The sequence below is a fragment of the Phragmites australis genome, chromosome 1, assembly GCF_958298935.1.
Source record: "Phragmites australis chromosome 1, lpPhrAust1.1, whole genome shotgun sequence".
NCBI lineage: Eukaryota > Viridiplantae > Streptophyta > Magnoliopsida > Poales > Poaceae > Phragmites > Phragmites australis.
The window spans coordinates 28,469,847-28,494,880 of NC_084921.1; the positions used below are offsets into that span (position 1 = coordinate 28,469,847).

General features: G+C 45.9%; 1 protein-coding gene and 1 pseudogene across 1 annotated transcript; both read right to left on the minus strand.

The window, feature by feature from the left end:
• Positions 1-1,914: 1,914 nt before the first annotated feature.
• LOC133883839 (uncharacterized) lies at positions 1,915-12,860 on the minus strand (annotated as a pseudogene).
• A 4,858-nt stretch (positions 12,861-17,718) lies between these two features.
• LOC133883858 (putative cyclin-dependent kinase F-2) lies at positions 17,719-18,834 on the minus strand. Its single transcript, XM_062323246.1, has one exon. It carries the CDS (start codon positions 18,832-18,834, stop codon positions 17,719-17,721), a length of 1,116 nt encoding a protein of 371 aa, XP_062179230.1.
• Positions 18,835-25,034: the final 6,200 nt, after the last annotated feature.

The following is a 25,034-nucleotide window of genomic DNA, read 5'->3' on the forward strand; positions in this document are numbered from 1 at the left end:
CTTCATTTCAACTCAACCATGGGCTTCTCTGAGCTACCTAGTGCTAGAATTTCACAAGTATGCATCCAACTAAGTATAGATTTAACTAGGTCAAGCTACTACTTTTAACCCCTCTTTATAGTACGATCAAAGAACAAAATAAAGAGCCTATGCTACTCTAAGTGTTCTTCATCTCCTTATGGCACTTAGAACTAGAAGGTCCTTAAGCTTGACGTTCACATCCTTTGATCGCTCATCCAATCAATTAAGGGACCAAGATCGTCCAGCAACATTGTGAACTTTTTTTTTTTCATTTCTCTTCAAAGCAAACTTGGTTGAGCAGCTGCCCAAGGCAAAGGAGCACGCCAAGGCCGCCCACATCACCAATGGGGAGCGTAAGGACATCGCTACCCAGACCTACGGCCAAGTGACATGAGTTCAAGGAACACTTCTGCCATGCACTTGTAATTTCCCTTCCCATTCCCTCTCCTGCTCAATCTTCCCTTCGTCAATGTTAACCCTTCATCCTTGCACATAACTTGTTCGATGAATTGCCTGGTCCAATTAAACTTGTTTGGTTGGTAGTCTCACTATTTTATAGCTTGCCATATGAGTCTATTGGAGCCTTTACGGTATACAAGATTGTATCAAACCTTTTTAGTTAAGAATTTGGTAACGGGGTCACCACTTCCATTAAAATGATGGAATATGTCATGTGTGTGTACCCTCGGGGGGTGGGGGTATGTTGGTTTATGCATCAAATGTGTGCACATGTGAGTTGATATGCAGATGAAAGAAAGAGTTACAAATCTACAGAGCTGGAGGACATTGATAATGGTGCTAATTATTTATCTCAATTCTTGCCTCCTTCATAAATCAGTCTTCCATTCTTGCCTCCTTCATTAATCGTCCTCCTTCATTAATCTAATTATTTATCTCAATTCTCACAGCACATCCAGAAGAACATCAATGCGGGCCTAGGACCTGGGCTCATACCTCTGCATGGAGCAGAACATTGATAATGGTTCTACGAAACATATATCGTTGACTAGTTAATTGCCCGTGCGTTACAACAGAAGTAAATTTATTTTACAAGGCAAGAATCAAGATGAGAGATAGTATAGTGCTACACCGAAGCTGATTTGAGAATCAAAGTCATAACATCATAACTGGTCCGAGATAACAAAATGTGCTACATTAGTTGCTGCATACAATAGTGTACAAGAGACATTACAACAGAATTCTGATGTGGAAAATACAAAAGAATTCAGACAATACACTAGTAGGACGAAATAGATATGAGGGTATCAGTATCGGTACAGATGAAATGCATTAGTTTCTACACGTAATTGGTTTCTACTAAGATCGGTTGGTAGGAGACTCACCTTGCTTCTGATGAATTGGATCTCATAGCATTGTTCACTCCTCCACGAGATGAACTACACACCATTATGAGGGCATCATTACTAGTTGCATGCTCGTGCATTGCAACGGGAACGGATATAAAATAACATAACAAGCATTAATCCAACTGGTACTTAGATATAAAAAAACAATAAGAAATTGCTAGCCAATGGGGTAAAGAACAACCAGAGTGGTTAAATCAGACGTGCAGTGATATCGAAGTAATGTGGAAGCCTATGGTTGAGCATTCCTTGCATAGACAGATTCTAAATAAAGGAACATACTGTTTGTAAAAAAAAAAAGGAATGAACACGCACAAGCGAATTTTCATAGCTCATATACTCTCATTATCAAATAAAAATAATACTTTAAGCTAACATTACAAACAACCATCATTCCACATAGATACCCTCAGAGCTAACTAAACCCAAAACAAAAACTCAATTCAATATCCATCATGCGTTAATGGTCAGTCTATTAATTTTCGATGCAAACATACCTATTATTCTGCCAAGTTGTTGAAATCCATCGCTACTCCCCTTCACAGCTTGTCACCCTCCTCGCATTTCTGCAAAACAGACCAAAAAATCCAACAAAGAGCACATTCAACAGCTATGTTTAGGAAATTCACAGCTCAATTTTCCATTGGGGTTATCAATATCGTACGAAATCTTTAAACAAATGTACAATAGTATTAGTAACAGTTAACAAGGAAATAGATATATAATAATTAAATAGTCCTTATCTAAAATCGTAAGTGTTGCAGGCAGAAAAACTTTTGTCATGGTAGATCTACAATGAAAGCAACTTTTTTTTTTGTTCTCAATTCATCATTCACCGCCATTTATATACTGCATCACATTGATGGTCTCAATCGAGGCCAAGCAAAATATAAATTCATGTCCTACACGAGGCTTAAGCAAGGTACTTTTTCAAAGTATACTTGAAGCTCTATACCTTTTTTTTCCAGAACGGGTTACCCCCGAATTTCATTACCCTAGAGCAACGAATTATAGCAAGTTCCAACAAAACAGCAACGAAGCTTTGTACATCTTACACTTTGAAAAATGAAACTGTATAAAAAAACAGGAAGCAAGAACAACAATTAAGATAGTAAACTAGTGTTTGCAATGATGTTTTTATCCTACATAGAAAAATATCTATTGTCTAAAGAAAAAAGTTAGTGTAATTTGTAATTGTAGCCCAGAATGTGAGGATGAACTGAAACCAAAAAAAATGTGTGTATTGATAAGCCATTCATAATTAATATCCTAAAAAAAACTCAGTGATTATAAGAAAATTATTCTATGGAAAAACTCCAATATCAAAATAATAACATGAACTTTGGAACTTCCAATATCAAATTCCATAATCTATTTCATAACTTCTGATCAAACACACAACAATTCAATTGAATTACTTAAATGAATCGAACTTCATGAACAAATATGTATACTTATCATGCTGGGTGGTGCGAACCAGTTTCTGTATAGTTATGTAAATTATTTTGATCATTATTAGTTGGAAGCAGAACAACCAATGACTAACTTTCCCCAAATTGATGCGTTTGAAAATAGTTCTTGGAGATATTCGATGATGTTATTGCACACCTCTTTGGACTTTTCTAGATTGGCCGCATGCCCAGCGTTCTTTACAACTACTAATCTAGAATTCTCCTCAAGATGCCTATTGAGTATTGCAATACAATTTAGCAATGGATAATATGCTTGGTACATGAACCTGTCATTCAGGACCAGAGAGTCAGAAGGGAAGCACCAAACTGACCTCTCCAACCTATGCGCCAGGCCACTAGCTCCATCCGGGAAACTTAATCCTGCTCCCCCCAAATGATCAGTGTTGGCTGCATACTTGAGCTAAGAACACCATCAATGATTGAGCAATCATATTGTTAATAGAGTTCCCCACTTGTTTGCTGGCATTTAATTTAATTACAAGGTTTTCAGAGTTGCCTGCGATGAGAAACTCCCTGGCTTATCTGTGGAAGATCTGATAGCTTCCTATCATTGATCAGAGCGTGCAAAAGTCGACCGTCTCCTGAATATGATCTGAGCCCACCAACTGATGCGGTCATCAAGATGGAATCGTAACTATGCAATTAAGCTAAGGCAAAGAAAAATAAAATTAACGAAGAGATTAACAAGAGAGGAGGTAGCTGACGTTGATGTAGTTCTTGAGGAAGCGGGAGGGCATGACGGGCGGTGGCCAGATGAAGGAGAACTTCATGAGCCGTCGCACGTCCTCTGGCTGCCTCCCCGACGCCAGTGATGGGGAACAGGCCGGTGGCGAGGTCTCCATCCTCGATGCACACACCTGAGGACACGCTCCACAGACTTCGTGTACATGGCCGCCATCCGATACCCCACAAAGTGGCCGTAGCTAACGCTAACCATGACGAACCGCCACATGCCCATCCTGTCCATGGGCGCCTTGATAGTCCTAGCCTAGAAGACCTCAGAGAGGTTGGGGATCGTCGACGAGGAGGTGCCAAAGAAGAGGAATTTGAAATGAGAAATGAGGGCACAGGGGGGCTGAATCGCTCACCTCGACAGGCAACAACGAAGAGGGTGGCGACCTCGACGGTGGCGGTGGAGGAATTCCCGGTGCCGTAGGTGGAGAGGACCGCACCGAGGCTAGCGGCATCGACATGGAAGCCCAGGAGGAGTGGGTTAGCGGAGCAGGTGGCACAGGCAGCCCTCCCCGCCCCTGCTACCTAAGGGGGAGCTCGCCCAGCCACCGTGGATCTGGCGCCACACCGCATGTGACTGTGGCTCAAGCTCGCCCCGATGTGGATCTAGCACCGCACAACGAGTGGGTTGGGAATGGGGATGCCGGTGCATTGGGGTGAATGGGTTGGTGGCGACTGGTGATGAAGGAGGAGGAGGAGGACGCGAGCAATGTAGGAGAATCAGGAGTGATACGCACAGACGGGGAATGAAGGGACATTTCTGACGGGGAACGGGAGCGAACGACGCGCGATGCGGGCTGGCGGACGATGCACAATCTGACAAAGAATTTGGGCGGGCCGAGGAAGATGTGTGGGGGGGGAGGGGACGAAAGAGCAGGACGAAGAGTGGGGTGAGCGGACGATGGTGCGGGCGGATAAAGGAGCGGGGTGGACGAACAAATTCATTAGAGACTTTTTAAGTAGTAGAGAAATAAAAAAAATATTGATAGATTTTTTTAATGTACTTGGGACTTACCATTGAGCTATTTTCCTTCTTGTATGTGAGATTGGGTGTGAGAACATTACATGAGTTATGATTTGGCATATGATTCTAGGATTTTTGAGACATGAATTCCTAGGTGATGTAATCTTGGCAGACAGAGCAAAATACTCTTTTTCTATGATAACCATTCTCAAACTCAGCCTGAGTTTTCTCACATATATTGGCACTTGAATTTGTTCTGGTAGCCAATTTATACTATTTAACTTTCCAACAAAGATTTTATGTCTCCTCGCCAAGAAAACACCATTTTTGGCTTTTGTCTAACAAACATGGTCGTTATTACAATGTAGAAGCTACCTGACCCATTTAGTTTAATCTTTGAATTCATTTTCTTTTTTAGATGTGCAAAATGTTGTAGCTTACCAAGGAGGTAACATTATGGCCCTTTAGTGCCTGAAGCAGGGAGGTGGACTGTTGAAGCTTGCATTATGGTAGTAGCCAGGATCAAATAGATCGATGGAGTGTGGAAAAGAATCAAAATACGTTATTTGTACTATTAGGTTACGACGAAGTTATTTTAGGCATAGCAAGGCCTTTTGGTTTATCAATTTAATGGATTGTTGGTACATGATGTGACCATATAAATTGGTTTAAGTCCTTAATTAAGAGTTCTCTCAAACATTATGTTTTTAGTGTATATTTTATTTCATTATCTTTTGATAGGTCAATGCATTACTTCTATGTTTCAATTTTAGTGGATGCAATAACAATAAACCATCTTTACCTATATCACTTAGGGAGACATTAGTTGTCATCTTTTGATTTGTTTGTTTGCATCATGTACGAAGTAAAATTATTGATATCGAAGATTTGGGAACCGTTGCAACGCATGGGTACCTTCCTATTTAGATAAAAATGAAAAATTCTAGAATTTGGATATTTTATAAGTGTGTGGAATGTCCCACATGGCAACATTCCAAATATCTTGCACCAAAGGACAATTATAATTAGGGGTGGTCTCCTCCCCCACCAGCACTAAGTAACTAGAAATTAGAATACGGGTTTAAGTCTAGATGGTTTCACCATGTACTGCTAAAAGATAATGTGTCATAAATGTATCAGATACAAAACTTATTTAAGGATTTCTCCGTATGTATTCATTCCAACTGCATTAGTGTTGACAATTTCAAAATAAGCAAAGTAATTTTTCAATATGAGAAATCATTGGCAAAATGTATATTCGGTGTGCGGATGCGCTCATCCACCTTCTTTCTCATCCTGCTGCTTCCTTCTGCTGCAGCGCTAGCAGCAGCTGCTTCCATGCACGCTGGAGTGTTTAGCAAGGGTTTTGTCTCGCAGATGCCGATGTCGTGTAAGTGCAGAGGCTAGAGGATAGAGAAGGCGAGAGGGGATGGGTGATAGGAGCGTGGGCGGTGAGATGGGTAGCTCTTGAGGCTGGTTGAATGGTCCAGATCATGTGTTTTAACTAGCGATGGGTTGTGGATTGGGTTGGGGTGAAGCCTCCCTAGGCTTATGGGCTTTTTTACAAGATGAGTCCTAGTTCTACACAACAAAACCCCTATATATGGAGCCGAGGGATCCTGCGGAGAGAGATCCAAGACATACGTAAAGAAGACCAAGTGAATTGACATTGACAACTCGCCAGACAACGCGCAAGGAGCCTTCGACTAATTATAGATCCCATCAAGGCTAGCCACGACCCCCCTTGTAATCTATCTTAAGGATCAATACAATAACACAAGCCGTAGGGTTGTCTTCCTCCAGAAGGCCAAACCTGTATAAATCTCTATCTTCTGGTGCTTGATTTGACAAAAGGAAGTGTCACCTACCTTATTCACGTATTTGTAAGATTAGCGGTTTACTAATCATCGACAACTGGCGCCGTCCGTGAGGATCATTGCCAATAACGCAAAATCTTCGCCATCTACCTTATCGTTGACTCCACCACAGACCATGTCAAAATCTGTCTACTCGAACGAAGGGTTCTACGATTCTTTGCCCTCTCATCTGACAAAGATCCAGTGATCAAACGGGTGGATCTAGGTAATGCCATCCCTGATGACAAGTCCAGTGATGATGTAAGTAGTTTTATGGATGAGTGTGCTAGGGTTTATGGTATCGAGCTCGAATCACCCGATAACCAAGATGCTCACGCAAGCGACGTGTGCTGCAAGTCAAGATCTTACCTCATAGATTCTGACAACTCAGGTTGTCAAAGAAGCTTCTTGGAGATATCCTCCGATGACAGGTACACAATGGACATAGAGAAGTCTTCACCATCGAGGATGGAAGCGATACCCGGTCCAACCAGGATGATGACTTGGTTGACCCAAAAAACCATGTTGACCAGCTGGGGGGATAAGACTCAATACCCGCCGATGACAACGTCTGGCGACCAGGTCCAAAACCCTGTTGGGAATCCAGATCCTACTTCCATGTACCACTAGCAAGGTATCGGGCGCTACAGATTTGGAGCTGCTCAAAGGCTTTTGAGTGTCCAAGACTTGCTCTGACAACCTCCCATGGCGGACCTCTCTACCCCGAGGGTAAGAAGTGACTCAATGACGTGGAGGATGTCATCCGACAAGCACAAGCGCAGGTCAAGTCCTCCCATCTGTTGCAGTGGCCAACAGCTCCACTGGAGGGAAGGCCCGCACCAAACATTCTCATGATGAATTAGATCGAGAAGGATGTCATCCCCAGAATCAGACTCTTAGGGAAGCCAACCGGCCTCTGCATCGCCGCAGGGCCTCGCCGATCTGAAACCACCCCATCTCAGATCTACACAATATCATTGACAAGCGAAGATGCTCAAACAACCTCAGAAAGCCCATGATGACTTGACCGATGTATGAACTTTATACTTTGACGGGTCGCTAATGCTCAAAGGCTTGGGGCTAGGATAATCCTCATCTCTCTGATCGAAGAATGCATGCAATATGGTTTGGAGCTTGACTTCCCGGCCACAAACAATGTGGTCGAGTAGGAAGGTTTGCTTGTGAAAGTGCATCTAGACCCCTATGTGGGTTTTGATGATTGATGACAGACGATTAAAGGACTAATATATTTAATGAGCGTTTAAAAAGGTGAAAGTTCCATTGATGAAAGCATTATGACGTTGGTGACCCCCAAAAATTGATGAAAGAAGACGATGAACAGATTTACCTTTTAAAGTACTTTTTTTTTTAAATTGAGTATAGGATTGATGTACTATTAAGAGGGGTGTAACGCATTGGTTTGGTCATGAACTTAGTGCTCAAAAAGATCTTCACTCAGTTTAGAGAGCAATGCAAAGTTCACAACACGGGCACCGAGTCAATTTTTCTTAGTGAGATCAGATGTTCCGATGTCTACACCAGATGTTCCGATCTGATCGTATAGTCTGAAATTTGAGATCATGGGGCTCTTAGGTTGCAATTTATTTTAACATCGGATGTTCTGATGTTTTCATTGGAAGGTCCGATGTCGGTCGAAACCTCCGGTTTTCTCAACCTTGGGGTTCTCGGGTTGATTTGAAATCCTATGTCCGAAGTTTTGATAGTTGGATCAGATGTTTCGATCAGGGTCAGAACATCTAGTTTATGTGAACATGGGACTCTTGGTTTCGACTTAATTCTTGGATCGGCTGTTCCGATCTATTTACATCTGATGTTCCAATGTGTTATTTTTTTACCAGATTTGGTTTGCGAAATGCAGTTCTAAACTATCATTTTGAATACATCGGATGTTCCGATTATGGGGATTGGAATTTCCGACGTGGGCTGAAAAGGTATCCAACGGCTAGTTTTTTAAAAAGTCTATTTATGCACCCCTTTCACTCTCCACTCTTATAGCTTGCCCATTTTGAATCTGAACACCTCTCCAAAGCAAAAGGCACTCTACTCTCCCTAGAAAGTGTTTCATCTTTTGAGAGAGATTTGAGTAGAGAGTTTGAGTGCTAAAAAGAAAAGTGTTGATCTTTGAGCACTAAATTTCATCTCCAAGCTTCTTCGTTTGCATTTCAACCTCAATTTCAAGTGCCACACCCACGTGTTCATCAAAGCATCCAAAGAGATCACCCGGTGGACAACATACTTGGTGATATATAAAAAGGAGCAACTACTCGCTCAAGAATTGCAATTTTTTGTGAATATTACTCTTTTGTTTCCTCTTTGGAGCCCTTGAAGGTAGAAGAAGCTCTCGAAGATCCGGATTGGGTGATGGCCATGCAAGAGGAGTTAAACAACTTTAAAAGGAATGAAGTCTGGTCCTTGGTGGAAAGACCGAATCAAAACGTAATCGGCACAAAATGGGTCATCCGCAACAAACAAGACGAGAACGGGATCGTGACAAGGAACAAGGCAAGGTTGATTGCTCAAGGCTTCGCGCAAATAGAAGGTTTGGATTTTGGTGAGACTTATGCTCTTGTAACTAGGCTTGAGTCAATTCGCATATAATTAGCCTATGTCACTCACCATGATTTCAAGCTATACCAAATAGACGTGAAGAATGCATTCCTTAATGGATCAATCTCCGAATTAGTATATGTGGAGCAACCACCCGGATTTGAAGATCCCAAGTATCCTTCGTATGTCTATAAACTCCATAAGATGCTCTATGGGCTAAATCATACACCAAGAGAATGGTATGAATGCCTTAGAGATTTTCTTGTTAAAAAGGGTTTTGAAATAGGCAAAGCTGATTCTACACTCTTTACTAAAAATATTGATGATGATTTATTCGTTTGCTAAATATATGTCGATGACGGATCATCCTAGGCTAGTTATAAGTGATAGGTCAAGTTGTGACCTATCACCAATGACTAACTCATCAGTGACGGGTCATCCTAGAGAGTTATTAGTGACGGGTCAAGTTTTGATCTATCACTGATGACCAGTTTGATACAACAGAGTAGAGAAATGAATTTTAATTACTCAATCATTAGATGTATTAGCGCATCAACTCATCAATTTTTTATGTAATTGTGAGAAAAAATAATTTATCCTTCATAATTTATATCAATTATAAATCTAGCTACTATTAATTAAAAATAATAAGTAGTTATTAATTAAAAATAATAACTAGTTATTAAAAATACTAACTAGTAGTATTTATTTGCAGACCATAAAATGTGTAGTAAAAGAAATAATGCAGGTTCAACAATTTGCTTATATAGTAAATATATACATAGCATGATGCTATAATTTTTTATTTTATTTTTCTCTTATTTTTTTCTCACTACAGCAGCACTAGAATAGAAACTATTATACATATCTACTCAAGTTTGATGTAAGAGGTGATGGCTATGGACACAAACACGCGTTCCGAAAATGGTGCAGAAACTTTCGAGGGCGAGAACTCAATCTTCTAAACCGTTTTGGCTTCAAAAAATTCGCCAAACCCGTCAACATGGGGGAGAAACAGATGTAACTTTTTCTGTAGATGTCCGTAGAGTCAAAAAAAATATCAAAATCGGAATCCGTATGCAAAAGTTATGCCCGTTTTACCGAGGACGCTCCGGGTCACTTATTTGAAACATTCGTTATATTGTTTAGTTCAATTCCGCAGCTGCTTTCAGTCGAAGTGAACAGCTCATGAACTTTAATCCCATTATCTGATTCCAAAACTTTTAATCAAACCATTAAAAGAGTTTTTATTCCCTTTGCGGTTAAGCTATGGAGCAACCTATAATTCAAATCTGTAACATAGATATAGGTGACGGGTCATGATTTGTTAGGTGACGGGTCACGGTTATGACCCATCACCTATAAACTTCGGCAACAAAGTTTAAAAGGATAAAATATCCACTTCATATCACAACAATGTGATAGCTGAGTTGGTGAGAAGGTTCGCGCGTGAGAGAGGTGGCGGGTTCGATTCTCACAAAACGCAATTAAGTATTGAAAATATTTTGAAAAAGGGTGTGGCTTGTGGGGCATATGCGATGGTCTCAGGTCGGATAAAAATATATTTTTTAAACTTTTTCGTTTTTAAAAACATAAAAAAAGTTCATCAAATAATAAGTGACGGATCAGAGTTACGATCCGTCACTTATGAGCTTCATTAGTGATTGATCTTTACCCGTCACTTATCAGTAACGTGTTCAGGGTGACAGGTGCGGAACCCGTCACTTATGGCGGTTATCACCCGTCACTTATGGTATTTTTTGATGTAGTGGATGGTTATATTGTTATATAACTATTTATTTGACTAGGTTATATTTGTTTGTTCTTTTTCTGGGTCAATGAGGAAAAAGATGGGTACAATACTGAGACAATTGTTTAAGCATAAACTATACACAAATCATGTTATTAGTTGGTGATTTTCTGTACAACTTGTTTTCCCTGTGAACTCTACCTAGTTTCCTAAACACTGGGGAAAACAGAATTAAGTTGCGAAACTATGTATGTAATCTATGATATGAGCTGGGAAAGTGTAATATGGCATGCTATAACTAAATTCTATTCGTGCATGAAATGATTGCGATATACTCTGCACCTCCTTGATACCCTATTATGTTGTTTCCAGTAAACCACAGAAATATTGGTAAGCTTCAGCGCTTCACGAAACATTGGTTGCAGAACTACAGGATACTCATCTCCCCACCTAGCTACCAAATTGATCTGACATTAGCTGAAATAGTGTTTTCTAAAGCATATTATTGGAATTGGTCAATGCATAGAACAGCTTTGTCAATGCATACACAACACACCGACAGTGAATAATCATCATGGGAATATCCGTAGGCTCCGAGGCTTATCCTGAACGTCAAGGCCGAATGTGCAGCGTGCCGACGTGGATCCGTGGATGGGACGGCGTGCCGAAGGGGAGGCGTGCGGGCATGGATAGGACGGCTAGGCCGATAACCGAAGGGGCGGTGTGCCAACGTGCCGGTGTGGACGGGACAACGACTCCGATGGGCTGGCGGTGGCGGCGGCTATTGCCCAAGAGGCGTGGGAGGGGTGGAGGTCGAGGAGGAGGAGAGGAGGCGTGTGTGTGTGCGGCACGAAGGGATGGGAAGTGGGCAGGCGTGCAACAGAAGGCCACAAGGCGGAGGAGGGTGTCGCCGGTCGCAGGCAGGTGCGGGAGGGGGTGAGTGAGCGGCGGCAGCGAATGGGCGAGGACGTCTGGGCGAGTGAGGCTAACGAATGAGCCGACATATCCGCATAGAGGCTAGGGTTTAGCTAGTGGGCTGGGCTAAGACTCTCCTCGGACTCCAGTGAATCTGGACCAATCCAAGCATCAGAGTTATTTTGGGTACTCACAAGTCACTCACGAAGTAAGATCAAATCTGTGCCCGCATCCACTCCAGATTGGATACCCAATCCGCTAGACTGTGAGCAGAATTTTAAATCCGAACCACACCCACCAAATATAGAACCTGTGGGGACCGAGACCCAAAGAGACCCGATCCACACGTTTAGCTACCATCCCTACGTCCCGCAGCCCGATTGGGCCTGCTCTTCGACCCTTCCACCAGCAGCTAGCACCAAGTGGTTTCTATTGGGCCAGCGACTTCATGTACTGTACGTTGCCAGAATGGGAATTTGGCATGTCCTGTCGCAACCGCAAGTCTCCTTAATTGTTGATATCTGTGCTCCGATTTGTGTTCGACATGTGGAGCGCAGCGCGGTCCTTGGGGTCAAACTCCAGCAGGCCACGTATGCAGGACGTCGAAGCTAGCCCGGCCGTCAGTGACAGCCGCTCCGCTAGCTCCTTGGCACAGCGTCCATCTCTTCACCACCTGCTCATACACGTTACGTTATTCTCCTACAACACTGGCCTGGTTAGATCGGATGCAACTGTGTATGTGTAGCTAGCTACGTCAGCACAGGGGAACATTGCAAAGAGTCATTCCGATGCCGCCATAGTTGCAGCTGCAAGAAGAAATTCGCCCGCTGTACCGCTAGTTCTACTCTTCTCACCAAGCTTGTGTTCCAGGGCGCCGCGGACACGAGGCCTCTCGAGTCATGGCGGCACACTGGGCAGGTATGCCCCTTTGAAGAGCCACGTTGTGATGCATCGTATGTGCAAACAATGCGAGCAAGGCAGGTTCAAGGGGGCCATTGCCTCGCCGGCGCCAACGCTCAGGATCTGGAAGCCCTCCATGCACACGGAGCGCTGGTAGGCAGAGCCCGACTCGCTGACGCGCACCACTGCCTTGGGCTCGCTGTACTCGAGGCGGACCTCCATTGCCATCTGCACGAAGAAGTGGTAGCCGTCACAGCCGCCGAGCCCCTCGTCGTCATCCTTCCTGTTAGCAAGTATCTCGCATATACCTGCGTGCATGCCCTCCTGTCGTGCATGCCGCTCCTGCCAGCCTGCCTTGCATGGCCTTGCATGGCCTTGCATCCTGGCGTGCATGCACCTGCCTTGCATGCCCTCCTGCCGTGCATGCCGTGCATGCCGGCTTGCCTTGCATGCACCTGCCTTGCATGTCTAGAGCCGGCACTCACGCGTATGCGTTTATCACGCCCAGCCTTCTGTTGTTCCTTCGGTTAGGCTATATATTGTAATGCATACCTCTGAGTAATTCCATCAATCTATTACGAGTGAATTCATCTCGCTCTCATGGTATCAGTGATTCTTCCTTCGTGTGACCTACCGCTTCCGCACACCAAACCCTAACCCATCACACCATGGCCGACCCCAGCCGGCACACTCCAGGCGGCCTCGGCGTCCCCAGCCGGCGCACCTCCGCCGGCATCGGTCTCTCCAGCCAGCGCGCCACGCGCGGCAGACGCCCACCCTGACGGCGGTGCGTCCCACCCAGTGTCGCCTCCCCGTCTTGTTGCGACTCGCACCGGCCTTCGCTCCGCCACCACCGTCCCTCCTGTCGCCAATGCACACAGCATGGTTACACGCGGGAAGGAGGGATTTCGGGTGGCAACTGATCCACTTCTCCTTCATGCGATCACAATGTCACCACTACCGAAGACCTACCGCAGCGCGCTCGCCGACGTCAACTGGCGCGCTGCGATGACCGAGGAGTACGACGCCCTCCAGGCAAACAGCACCTGGGATCTAGTTCCCCGGCCTCCCGGCGTCAACATCGTGACCGGTAAATGGATTTTCAAGCACAAGTTCCGTGAAGATGGCACCCTGGATCGACACAAGGCACGTTGGGTCCTTCGTGGCTTCACCCAACGACCTGGTGTCGACTATGATGAGACCTTCAATCCGGTTGTGAAACCGGCGACTGTTCGCACCGTGCTGTCTCTCGCTCTAGCTCGCGACTGGCCCGTCCATCAGCTCGACGTCAAGAATGCCTTCCTCCATGGGACCCTCTCTGAGACGGTATACTGTTCCCAGCCGACTGGTTTCGCCGACTCCTCGCATCCTGACTGGGTCTGCCGACTCAACAAGTCCCTCTACGGTCTCAAGCAGGCCCCGCGCGCCTGGTACAATCGTTTCGCCGCATATCTACTCAGCTTAGGTTTCATTGAGGCCAAGTCAGACACCTCTCTTTTCATCTTTCGTCGTGGCACCGAGACTGTGTACCTCCTGCTTTATGTCGACGACATAGTGCTGACAGCCTCCTCCTCGGCTCTACTACGTCAGACCATCACGGCTCTTCAGCATGAGTTTGCCATGAAGGACCTGGGTGCTCTCCATCACTTTTTGGGGATCTCTGTCCACAAGTGCTCAGCTGGCTTGTTCCTCTCTCAACGGCAGTATGCTTTGGACATCTTGGAGCGTGCAGGCATGACTGAATGCAAGCCCTGCACCACGCCAGTTGATACTCAGCCTAAGATGTCTGGTACCGACGGTTCTCCTGTCAGTTATCCGACTCACTATCGCAGCTTGGCAGGTGCTCTGCAGTATCTGACCTTCACTCGCCCGGACATCTCCTACGCTGTTCAGCAAATTTGTCTATATATGCATGATCCTCAGGAGCATCATCTCGCTGCTGTGAAGCGCATTTTGCTCTACCTCCGCGGGACCGTCGACCATGGCCTTCTTCTTCGCCGATCCGCGCCTGATGAGCTCGTTGTCTACTCCGACGCCGACTGGGCCGGCTACCCCGACACACGCAAGTCCACTTCGGGCTACGCTGTCTTCTTGGGGGCCAACCTGGTCTCGTGGTCGTCGAAGCGGCAGCAGACCGTCTCTCGGTCCAGCGCGGAGGCCGAGTACCGCGCTGTGGCCAATGGTGTCGCCGAGGAGCTCCACAACCCTCTTCCTCGGGCTACGCTGGTATATTGCGACAACGTCAGCGCCATGTACCTGTCGACGAACCCCGTCCAGCACCAACGCACCAAGCATGTGGAGATTGATCTCCACTTCGTCCGCGAGCGGGTTGCCGTCGGTGACGTCCGGGTTCTCCATGTGCCGACTACATCTCAGTTCGCCGATATCTTCACCAAGGGGCTGTCGACGTCCGTCTTCACCGAATTTCGCTCCAGTCTGAACGTTTGCCATCCCGACGTACCGACTGCAGGGGGGTGTTAGCAAGTATCTCGCATATACCTGCGTGCATGCCCTCCTGCCGTGCATGCCGTGCATGCCGCTCCTGCCGGCTTGCCTTGCATGGCCTTGCATCCTGCCATGCATGCACCTGCCTTGCATGCCTAGAGCCGGCACTCACGCGTATGCGTTTATCACGCCCAGCCTTCTGTTGTTCCTTTGGTTAGGCTATATATTGTAATGCATACCTCTGAGTAATTCCATCAATCTATTACGAGTGAATTCATCTCGCTCTCACTTCCGCGCCCGGTCGAGCACGCGCCTCGCGAACCCCTCGGGGGTAAATTATTAGCGCTCTCCCATGATGAGAGCAAGCCAGGACATAAGTCAGGAGCATATCAATCCAATTCCTCTCTGCTCAGGAAGTGTCTGAATCAAGGCAGCGCAAGTCAATATACAGTATCAAACGCCTTTTGAAAGTCCAGCTTGATCGGCGTACCCCCTCACTGCCTTCCAAACTATCGTTTGGCACGCATGGGCACAATCATTCTTTTTTAGCACATTGCACTAGTTCTGAAGCAAGAATATAGTTCTCTGAAATATATTGATCTGTTTCGGATGAAATCTGGTAGTTGCATCCAGTCAAAGAGCTCCTTAATGTTCAGCTGCACTTCTCCTTCTCCTTGTTGGCACTTTAGAAGTGATATGGGTCGATAGTCCTTTGAGTTCCTGCGGTGACTCTTTCTTCGGAATCAAAGTGATATTATATATGAGGCATTCACCTCGGAGATGTGAACTGTCTCAGAGTGCCGGCTGTCAGAAACTTGAATAAGTGTATCTGTATATGTTTGATAGAACTCATATATGGCTCTGGGCTTTTGTTGCATGTTAGGTGCCAGATAGCATTTGCTATCTCCTTCTAGGGCAGTGTATGCAAGTCATGGCTGACCGGGTGCAGTGCTTGCAGTTCAATCGAGGGCCACCAACGGCTTTGTGCACTGGAAACTTCTTTGAAGTAGTCCCTAGCCAACTAAAGCTATTGCTGGTTGTCATAGCATTCGACGCTTGTTAGACTAAGTGTATCTTTTGTTTCCGTATGTCTTATGTCCAATAATCCGAGAAGATATATCTGATCATCGGAATTTTGCATTGCTGTCCGGTTGCTTCTCTCCTTGTTCTCTTCATGTTGGTGTTTGTATATGTTGGAAGTCTCCAACCAGGACCCAAGGTTCAGAAATGGTTTCATGCAAGCTGGAGATGCTGTTATACAAATCTGCGCGCTTATGGTGCATAAATGTTTGTAACTGTGAATATCGATCGATCCAAAGTGCAACTGAATGTTCTAAGTTTACTGCTGAGCCTGAAAGAAAATTACTATCCCAAGCACTGAGCAGCTCCCCTAACACGCCCACAGCAGGTTGGAAGCAGTATGTTCTGAGGTTCTTCGGGAGAAATTGCGAGATTTTGAAGCAATTCAGATGTTCCATGTAAGTTTCTCGCAAGCAAACTATTGCTGTTTTTCTTTGGAGATAGTATTCTAAGGGTCTATTTGGGAAAGCTCTAGCTCTAAACAGTCCTTCTAAATACCTCAGCTCCACCAATTCGTGAATCAACCAACTCCATAGAGAAGCTCCTCTCATAATTCATTTTGGTGGAGCAGCTGAAAGGGTACTTCACGAATCCTATTTTCATATTTTCTTATGAAGTTAGGAGTAATTACCCGCCATTGCCACTGGGGTAGTACCCCTCCGCACCTCAATCCACCCCGTCCAACCCTGTGTCACACTACTAGCTAAACACATTCACTATCAGCTCTAGCTCCATGACAGATCTGCTCCACCAATATTTCTAAAGTAAAACTGGAAAACCTGAAGTGAAGCTGTGTCAAACACACCCTAAACAAGTGAATTCTTCCTGCTATCTCCAAGTCCTCGAACATTCCAGGAAGTGATCTCCATTTCACAACCATGTAAGCAACCAAATGTAGAGGTGACAACAAGGTGACGCACTGTTCACCGAACCCCGGGAAATAGCGCCAAGCTAGTCGACAAACAGGCATGGTAGGAAGGGCAGAAAGCACACGGGCTCGATAAAGAAAGCAACATGCATGTATGAGTTAAAAGGGAAGGATAGCTGACATGCTGACTGGAGACACAATTTGCATACTTGTTCGAGCAAGATAAAAACAGAAGTAACTCTTCCCTCTATAACTGTGCTTGCATCACGTCTCTCCTGATTACTTGAGCCAAGGGTTGTTTCAGGATCCAGCCGTTGCGATTCTGAATGCCTATACGTCTTCAGACCTGATCTTTCTAGGACGACCTGGGTGTGGCGCCGGCCGGCAGGCCGGCCGGCCGGCAGGCAGGCAAGGGGCACCGCCGCCGGAGTAGAGAGCAAGCCAGCGGTGCCGCACCGGGAAAAATGGAGGGGGCGTGTGTGCGCTGTGCCAATAGACTAAAGAAGCTAGCAAATGAACATCATATCACGAGATTTCAGAAACAGAAGAATGTATAATTTCAAAAGGAAAATCACCGTATATATACAATTTCAGTGAAGAAGGTCATAATCACAGATGGACATTGTGATTGCACTTTTGGGGCATCGATCACAATCTGAATATCTGTAAAAATTTACAGCTGAATCCTATCTTATGCTCACTGCATCAAAGCCATTAAGAAACTGGCTGACACAGGGCAATCTCAGTAATCCAAGTACATTGATCAATCACTTGAGCATCACTTCACGGCCGTGCTGGTGATGGAGCGTCTTCATCCTCCACCGCAAACCATGGCATCTGGAGTGCGGCCGCCGCAGTGAGCCTGTCCTTGGGGTCGAACTCCAGCAGGCCGCGCAGGACGTCGAAGCCCGCCTGCGACAGACGCTCCTCCGGCACCGCGTCCCGCAGCTGGATTGGCGTCGAGGCCGACACACCCAGCGGCATCAACGACACCTCGTCGGGGACTCCGAGGAGGCGGACGATCTCGCCTACCTGCTTGAACACGTTCTCCTCCTGGAAGAGCGGCTCCCCCGCGACGAGCTCCGCCATGAGGCACCCGAGCGACCACAGGTCCACGGGCGCAACGCAGTCGTTGTCTCCCAGGAGCTGCTCCGGCGCCATATACCAGAGGGTGCCCCCGAGCTGATGGGTGGGCGTGTCCCGCGGCAGCGCGGCCAAGAACTTGGCGAGCCCGAGGTCGCAGATCTTTAAGACCCGACCCCGAGCATCCTCCCCGCCGACGAGCACGTTCCCGGGCTTTAGGTCGCAGTGCATGACGCCTTGCCTGTGCATCATCTCCACGCCGCCCAGTAGCCGCCTCATCACGCGCCGCGCCTCCGACTCCGTGAACGGCATGCCGCGGCGGCGGCGCGCTCTCATGACGTCGTGCAGGCTGGGCCCGACGAACTCCATGACGAGGTGGAGATCGTCCATCTCCGCGCCGCACGCCACCTCTCGGAGCTCCACCACGGCGGGGTTGCCGACGCACGCCGCGAGCAGCGCGGCCTCCCGCAGCAGGGCCTCCCCGCCGGCGCGCACTGACTTTATCGCGACCTCCTCGCCGGTGCTGCTGTGGAGCGCCTTCCGCACGACGCCGAACGCCCCCTTGCCGGTCTTGTCGAACAGCTTGTAGGACTCGAGGCTTCCTATCTGCACGTCGTTTCTTGCTCCTGCGGCATATGTCGGAACCCCGCGTGGACCGTACGCGTCCCTCGTCTTTGGGGCGCTAGTCGACGACACAGGTGGATTCAACTTCGGGGCGGAGGGAACGGTCGCTGCCTGTGCTCCGGCTCCACGACGACGCATTGCGGCGAAGGAGCAGCATTCCGATCGCGACGGAGGCCGCTTCGTGAGGGCCATGGACGCAGCGGCGTGCGCGCTGGAGCAGAGCGTGAGGCGGAGCAGAGGCCAGAGGCGAGCGAGGTGACGAGAGTGATCAGAGTCGGGGTCGGAGTCTGATCTGTGGAGTGGGGGTCGGAGTCCTTTTATGGTTGACTTGGGTCACCCGTCACCAAGTCGGAATCCGACGTCAAATCGGGTCGACCCCAGGAGGCGGCGGGTGAGAGTTTCGTTGGGCCTAGATTCCGGTGGTAGGAAGCCGGCAAATAGTCGAACTTTTTGAGTAACTAGCTAAGTGTGCGTCGATTATAGCCAAAATATAAATATTGAATGTAATAACATAAGCACTAACTTAAGATATGGTGACGTGGATGTGCTATAGGAGTATTGTCGAATAAATACGTCAAGAGTGATATCGGAGTTTGATTTCAGATGGGGTTAAAAAAAAGAAAATTATCTGTTAAATTTTCTCCTAATTTTTTCATTTATTTTCATTAGTAAAATAGATCCTATATTTGTAACAGACAGGGAGGCTGTAGAACGAAGATGGATGGCAAAAATAACTAAATTATTCAAATTTTAGAGTTTTTATTAGATTGATGAAGTAGGGAAAGAGATAACGTAAGAACCAACTTGTGTTTTATATAATAGAGATAATACATAAAAAATTAAAAAAATTCTACTTACGTGATCAACATTGATGGTTGTTGATGTCCAGTCGGTATGTAAGTAGAGTTTTTGTAAAACAGTACTTGAACTCTTTACATTCTTTCTTGAAGATTTATGGTTGTAGTATCCAATAAAATTTGGGGTTTGCCGATCAGGATACGCCAAGTTTGGTTGGGGTTCACCATGCCCCTTAAAAGAGGTCTACGTGGCAATGTATTCGAATGCGGTGGTCGATGGAGGCGATGGGAGCTTTTTGTCCCCGATGAGCAATTAGGAGACACCTTTATGCACTTGGCTACATCCGCCTCTTATCAAGTCTAGGGACGGTGGCAGATCTGGCGATGATAGTTGGAGATGAGAGAACAGGGCGACAAGGAGGATGATGTTTAGGTGTCGACGACGAAGGAGTTGAGAGGTGATGGTGAGGGTGGCGATGACATAATGGAGGGGCTTGGAGGTCTGAGTCGGTGTTGAAGGTGACATTGGCGAGTTGGTTGGGCATCGACGGATGGGGCAAGCGTGGAAGAAAGAATGGAAATTTAGGGTTTGGATGACGCCGACTGAAATATAGCAATATCCTTATGAATTATATCAACACTATGTTGATTTAGCATCTATATTTACTGGCATAATAACTTGGCCTCCTCTTGCTTTTACTCACGCTTTGCCACTGCTTGTGGTTGCACTTTCCTCTTTTATGTGTGTTGTGTTAGTGCAAGGGAAGAAGAATAGCAATAGCTAGATCAAGATTGTTCAGTGCATATTCAACTTTTGCTCCGAGGAGCAGAAGTTCGCTTGACATAGATTATAGCACGCATATGTGTTATCCATTCCCATTCCATTTTTCATGGAAAAGAATAGATGAATGGAAAAATAAAATGTGGTTCAATAAAAAGATTATTCGAATTATCTTCGCAAAACAAGCTTAATCGAATCAATAAACAGGCATCTATTGGTTATAGTTGTATTGGTCCATTTTGTCCAAATGTGGCGACAAGATTTATTTTCTTTATGGCTAGTTCGAATATAATCAACAAATGTTGGATGTAGAAAGTACAATCATGGTCACCCACACCACTAGATTTAATATAAGGATCCTCTATATCCAAAAATTTGTGCATCGTTCCCCACAAGACAAGAACCTTTATTTCGAAATTCAAAAAAAAAATCTACTCGAATATTAACAATTTCAAATATTGAGTTGAAATTTATTAGTTAAGTTTTGCAAAACTAACTGAAAGTCTATAGAGAAACTTTAGATTCTTTTTAGAAGTTTCTATATCTGATTGGTAGTTTATAATCCCGAGTTGAACTCAATCAAAAGTATTTAAATCCAAATTGAAAGTTCATGGTTGAAAGTTTTTTATGAAAGTTTGTATGAACTCTGCACTACTTCATTCATTGATACATAGTGTATTTATACACAGATACAAGAAAGAGAGAGCACGTAACAGAAATACAAAAGCGTTGGACACAGCCGTGCGCAGTTACAACGTGCGAGAGAGAGAAAATACAGGCATGCATGGCAGGAGACTCGGTCACGGACGTCGAGAGAAGCCGAGAGTCCTGCTGGGCCAAGACGAGTGGAGGAGTCGTGGTCCAGGCGCTCGGTGAAGATCGTTGTGATGAGTCTAGGCCAGCAGAAAACGGTGCGCTAACATTTGCGACCCCAACTGCATGTTCTCAGTCGAAAGATATCTGAATTAAAATTCTTTTTATTTGATTTGAACTTTTCTTTCTATCTAGGTTGAAAAAATTTCTGTCGACAAATGAGTGAATAAGTTAACAAAAAAAGGCATAGTAAATCACCTACCAGTTAGTAAATCACTAAATGATAAGCTCTCACAATCTAGTTTATGCAAATAGCACCGTGACAAGAAAAACAATGCAGCAAAAATGTTCTAAGAGTAATGACAATGGGTAGTATTAAACTACTGTATATTAGTATCCTATATGTATACAGATCTTCTAGAGTTTCATGTATTTGGAACATACGACCGTCCTTAGAAAAGAAGTTCATAGATGTATAAAAACTACCCACATATACCAAAGTATCTCACAAATTTGAAAGTCTATCTCTAAGGATATCAGAAGCTTACTCGGCAAGGAATCCATGAGCCATACAGTAGCCCCCATATATATAAAGGACCAGGAGACCCTGCAGAGGACAAGTTCATTGAAATCCAACAAACAAGCCACAAGCCTATAGGAGCCTTAAGCCTTCCATAATTACGATCTACATCGACATCTCACCAATACTACAAGTAAGGAGCCCTTAGACTAGGTTTAGATCTATCTAGGCTAGCCAAGACCACCTCTTGTACCACGGTCTCGAAGATCAATACAAGACTACATGGAGCAAGGCTATTATCCTTTAGAAGGCCAGAATCTGTATAAATCTGTGTGTTTGTCATGTGATTCGGCTATAGGGAGTGCCCCCTACATCCTTCACGTATTTGTAAAATCGGTGGTTCACAAATCGTCAAAAATTGATGCCATCCGTAGGGAATATGACCAAAGATACCGAATCCTCGACACACAACATGTCGTAGACTCCATCCAAGTCTGCACCGAGAACCGACTTCTTGGATGAGGGATTCTACAACAACTTTAACCTCTCGACCGACAAGGAACTGACGGTCAACCGGGTGGATCTTGATGACGACCTTACTGGCAATGACTCCAGTGACGAGGTAAGTCATTTTATGGGTCAATGTGCCAAACAATACGGCATCGGGCTTGAATCACCCAGTGACCAAGACGATCGCGCAAGCGACATATTCCGCAAGTCGGGATCTTCCCCTGCGGCTTCCGACAATATGGATTATCAAAGTACCTACCCAGAGGTCTCCACTAATGATAAATCAATGATGGATCTGGACTCCTCCTCTATCGGAAATTACCCTCTGAGAAGTCTTTGCCATAAAAAATGGGCGCTTCGCTCCGTCCAATCATGATGACGATTAGGCAAACACGCAGGACCCCGCTGCCCTGGCTGCGGGAAACAACCAACCTCAGCTGATAACAACTACTCCAGTCCAAAATCCCAACAGGATCCAGGACCTCACGTCTCCCAAGCATCAACTGAGAACCCAACATTTCAAATCTGTGGCGGCTCAGAGGCTCCTCCTTCTACAAAAGATCCTCTGACAACCCCTTACTATAGATCTGACTACCCCTGACGACAAGGGCTGAATCAACTTGATGACCGACATGACCAAAGAAGCTATGCTTCAGGCTGAGAACTCCCATAAAGCAGTGGTCGCAAATATCTCTAACCGGGGGAAGTCCTGCACTGATCCTTCCCGCGATGATTCAGATCTAAAGTGACGCAACCCTCGGAATAAGACAGTTTAGGAAGATAACCGCAACAAGACCTCGCTAATCAGGAACCATCCCATTACAATATGTGCGAAGTCATCGAGGAGCGAAGGCACTCGAGGACCCTCGAGGAGCAGTCGACTTCTCCTCGTGACCAAATCAGAGGTCATCCCGACGTCGCTTAAGCAGAAGTCGCGGCCAATCTCTGACCCCAATGGGTAGAGCTCCCGTGGCTACCCGGATCGATCAGGGTGACATCAACAAGTGCCAGGCTTTCTCTCCCAATCTACAAAGGGCTAACTGGCCGGCTTGATTCCGACCGAAGTCAATCGAGAAGTACAACGGGACCCTCAACATCATTGAGTTTCTCCAAATCTAAACTGCAGCCATCCAAATGGCTAGCGGGGACGAAAAGGTGATGACTAACTACCTCCCCCCAACCATTGAGGGATCGGCCAAGACTTGGCTAACCAATCTGCCGCCATGGACGATCTACTCATGGAAGCAGCTTTACGGTCTATTCCGAGCCAACTTCCAAGGCACGTACGTTCGACCCGATAAGAAGAACGACATTTTTTATGTTATGCAGATGGAGAAGAAAACCTTGTGCAAGTTCGTCCGATGCTTCAGCAACACTCAAAACACCATCTTGAAGATAAATGACTATGGCGTCATCCAAGCGTTTACCCAAGGGGTCAAGAGCCGATGATGCGTGGAGGACGTCGCCAGGATGGAGCCCGAGACGGTCAAGGAACTCATGAAGTCGTCGATAATGCAGTCAATGCAGAAGAGGTGCTCTTGTTAATCAAGGAAAGGGATCAGGGCATCAAGCGCCCCCAACCCGGACTAGATGACGACTCAGCGAAGAGCAAGTGCAAAAAGAACTCCAAAGAAGGTAAGGGCAAGAAAACTAAAACTGATGAAGTTTTGGTAGATCTTCTCAACAAGCGTCCTGGTACATCTCGGGGCAAGGGCTATCAGCTAGGCACTAGCGAACGCTCTGGCAAACCCTGGTGTGACTTCTATCAGACCGACGACCACAACCTCCAGCAATACCACATCTACCTAAAGCTGGACAAGGCTAAGGGGAAGAAGCCACAGGTCGCGACCCAGAGTAGGGACTCCACCTCCAACAGCTACAACGACTCGAACCCGATGTCCTACCAAGAGGGGGACAGAACTATCGATCACATGTTTGGCGGCTCCGTCTCCTACTAATTCAAACGACAATACAAGACGGTGGCTCGAGAAGTCCTAGCAACGGTCCCTAAGAGTCGCCAAGCCATCAAGTGGTCAAACATCGAGATCTCTTTCGGCCAAGACGACTTACCAGAAAACTTTGTACGGTCAACCTACTTCCCAATAGTGGTCGAGCCTACAATAAACAACTACAAGGTTACTCGAGTGCTAACCAATGGGGAAAGTTCCCAGAACATCCTCTTTATTGGTGCACTCGATGTGATGCAGATCTCCCAATCTGTCATCAAGCCAGTTACTCAAACCTTCCACAGTATAGTACATGAATCTTCTGCCACATCTATCGGCCAGATATCGCTTTCCATCATCTTTGGGAAGCCCGACAACTTCCGGAAAAAGAAGATTATGTTCGATGTGGTCGAGTTCGAGACGGTGTACAACATCATCTTAGGACGACAAACCTTAGCCAAATTCATAGCTGTCGCGCACTACACCTACCAATGCGTGAAGATTCCAGGACTCGAATGAGTCATCACTGTCTACGAATGCCTCAAGGCAGACCTCCGTTGTGACAAGCAGAGTCTCGATATGGCGGCTCAACATCAACCCGACAAGTAGACCAAGAACTCAAGGACCAATGTGGTTGAGAAGTCTTCATCATAACCACGACCAGAGCGTCTAATATGAAAATCGGCAACCCAGGGCCCTGGTTCCACGACTAGTCTGGAACCAATGTAACAGCAATACGCTATCCTCGAAGTAGAAGAATTGTTGTGTATCAGCTAAATCTAATCTATGTCGTATAGGTAAACAATATAAAGTGGTACGGTCCTCAATAATTCATGGAACTACGATTAGCTATGTAAGTCTCATATGTAAGTACTAAGAGTACATTTATAGTAATAGCGGTCATATTGCCCAAAAAGTTGCTTGAATACCCTTTTCGACCATATATGTCGTCCCTTGCACCATAATACATGTCAACTGGGTAAGCCACTATGCGGGTACTTCTACCCACGCACGCACTCGAGGTT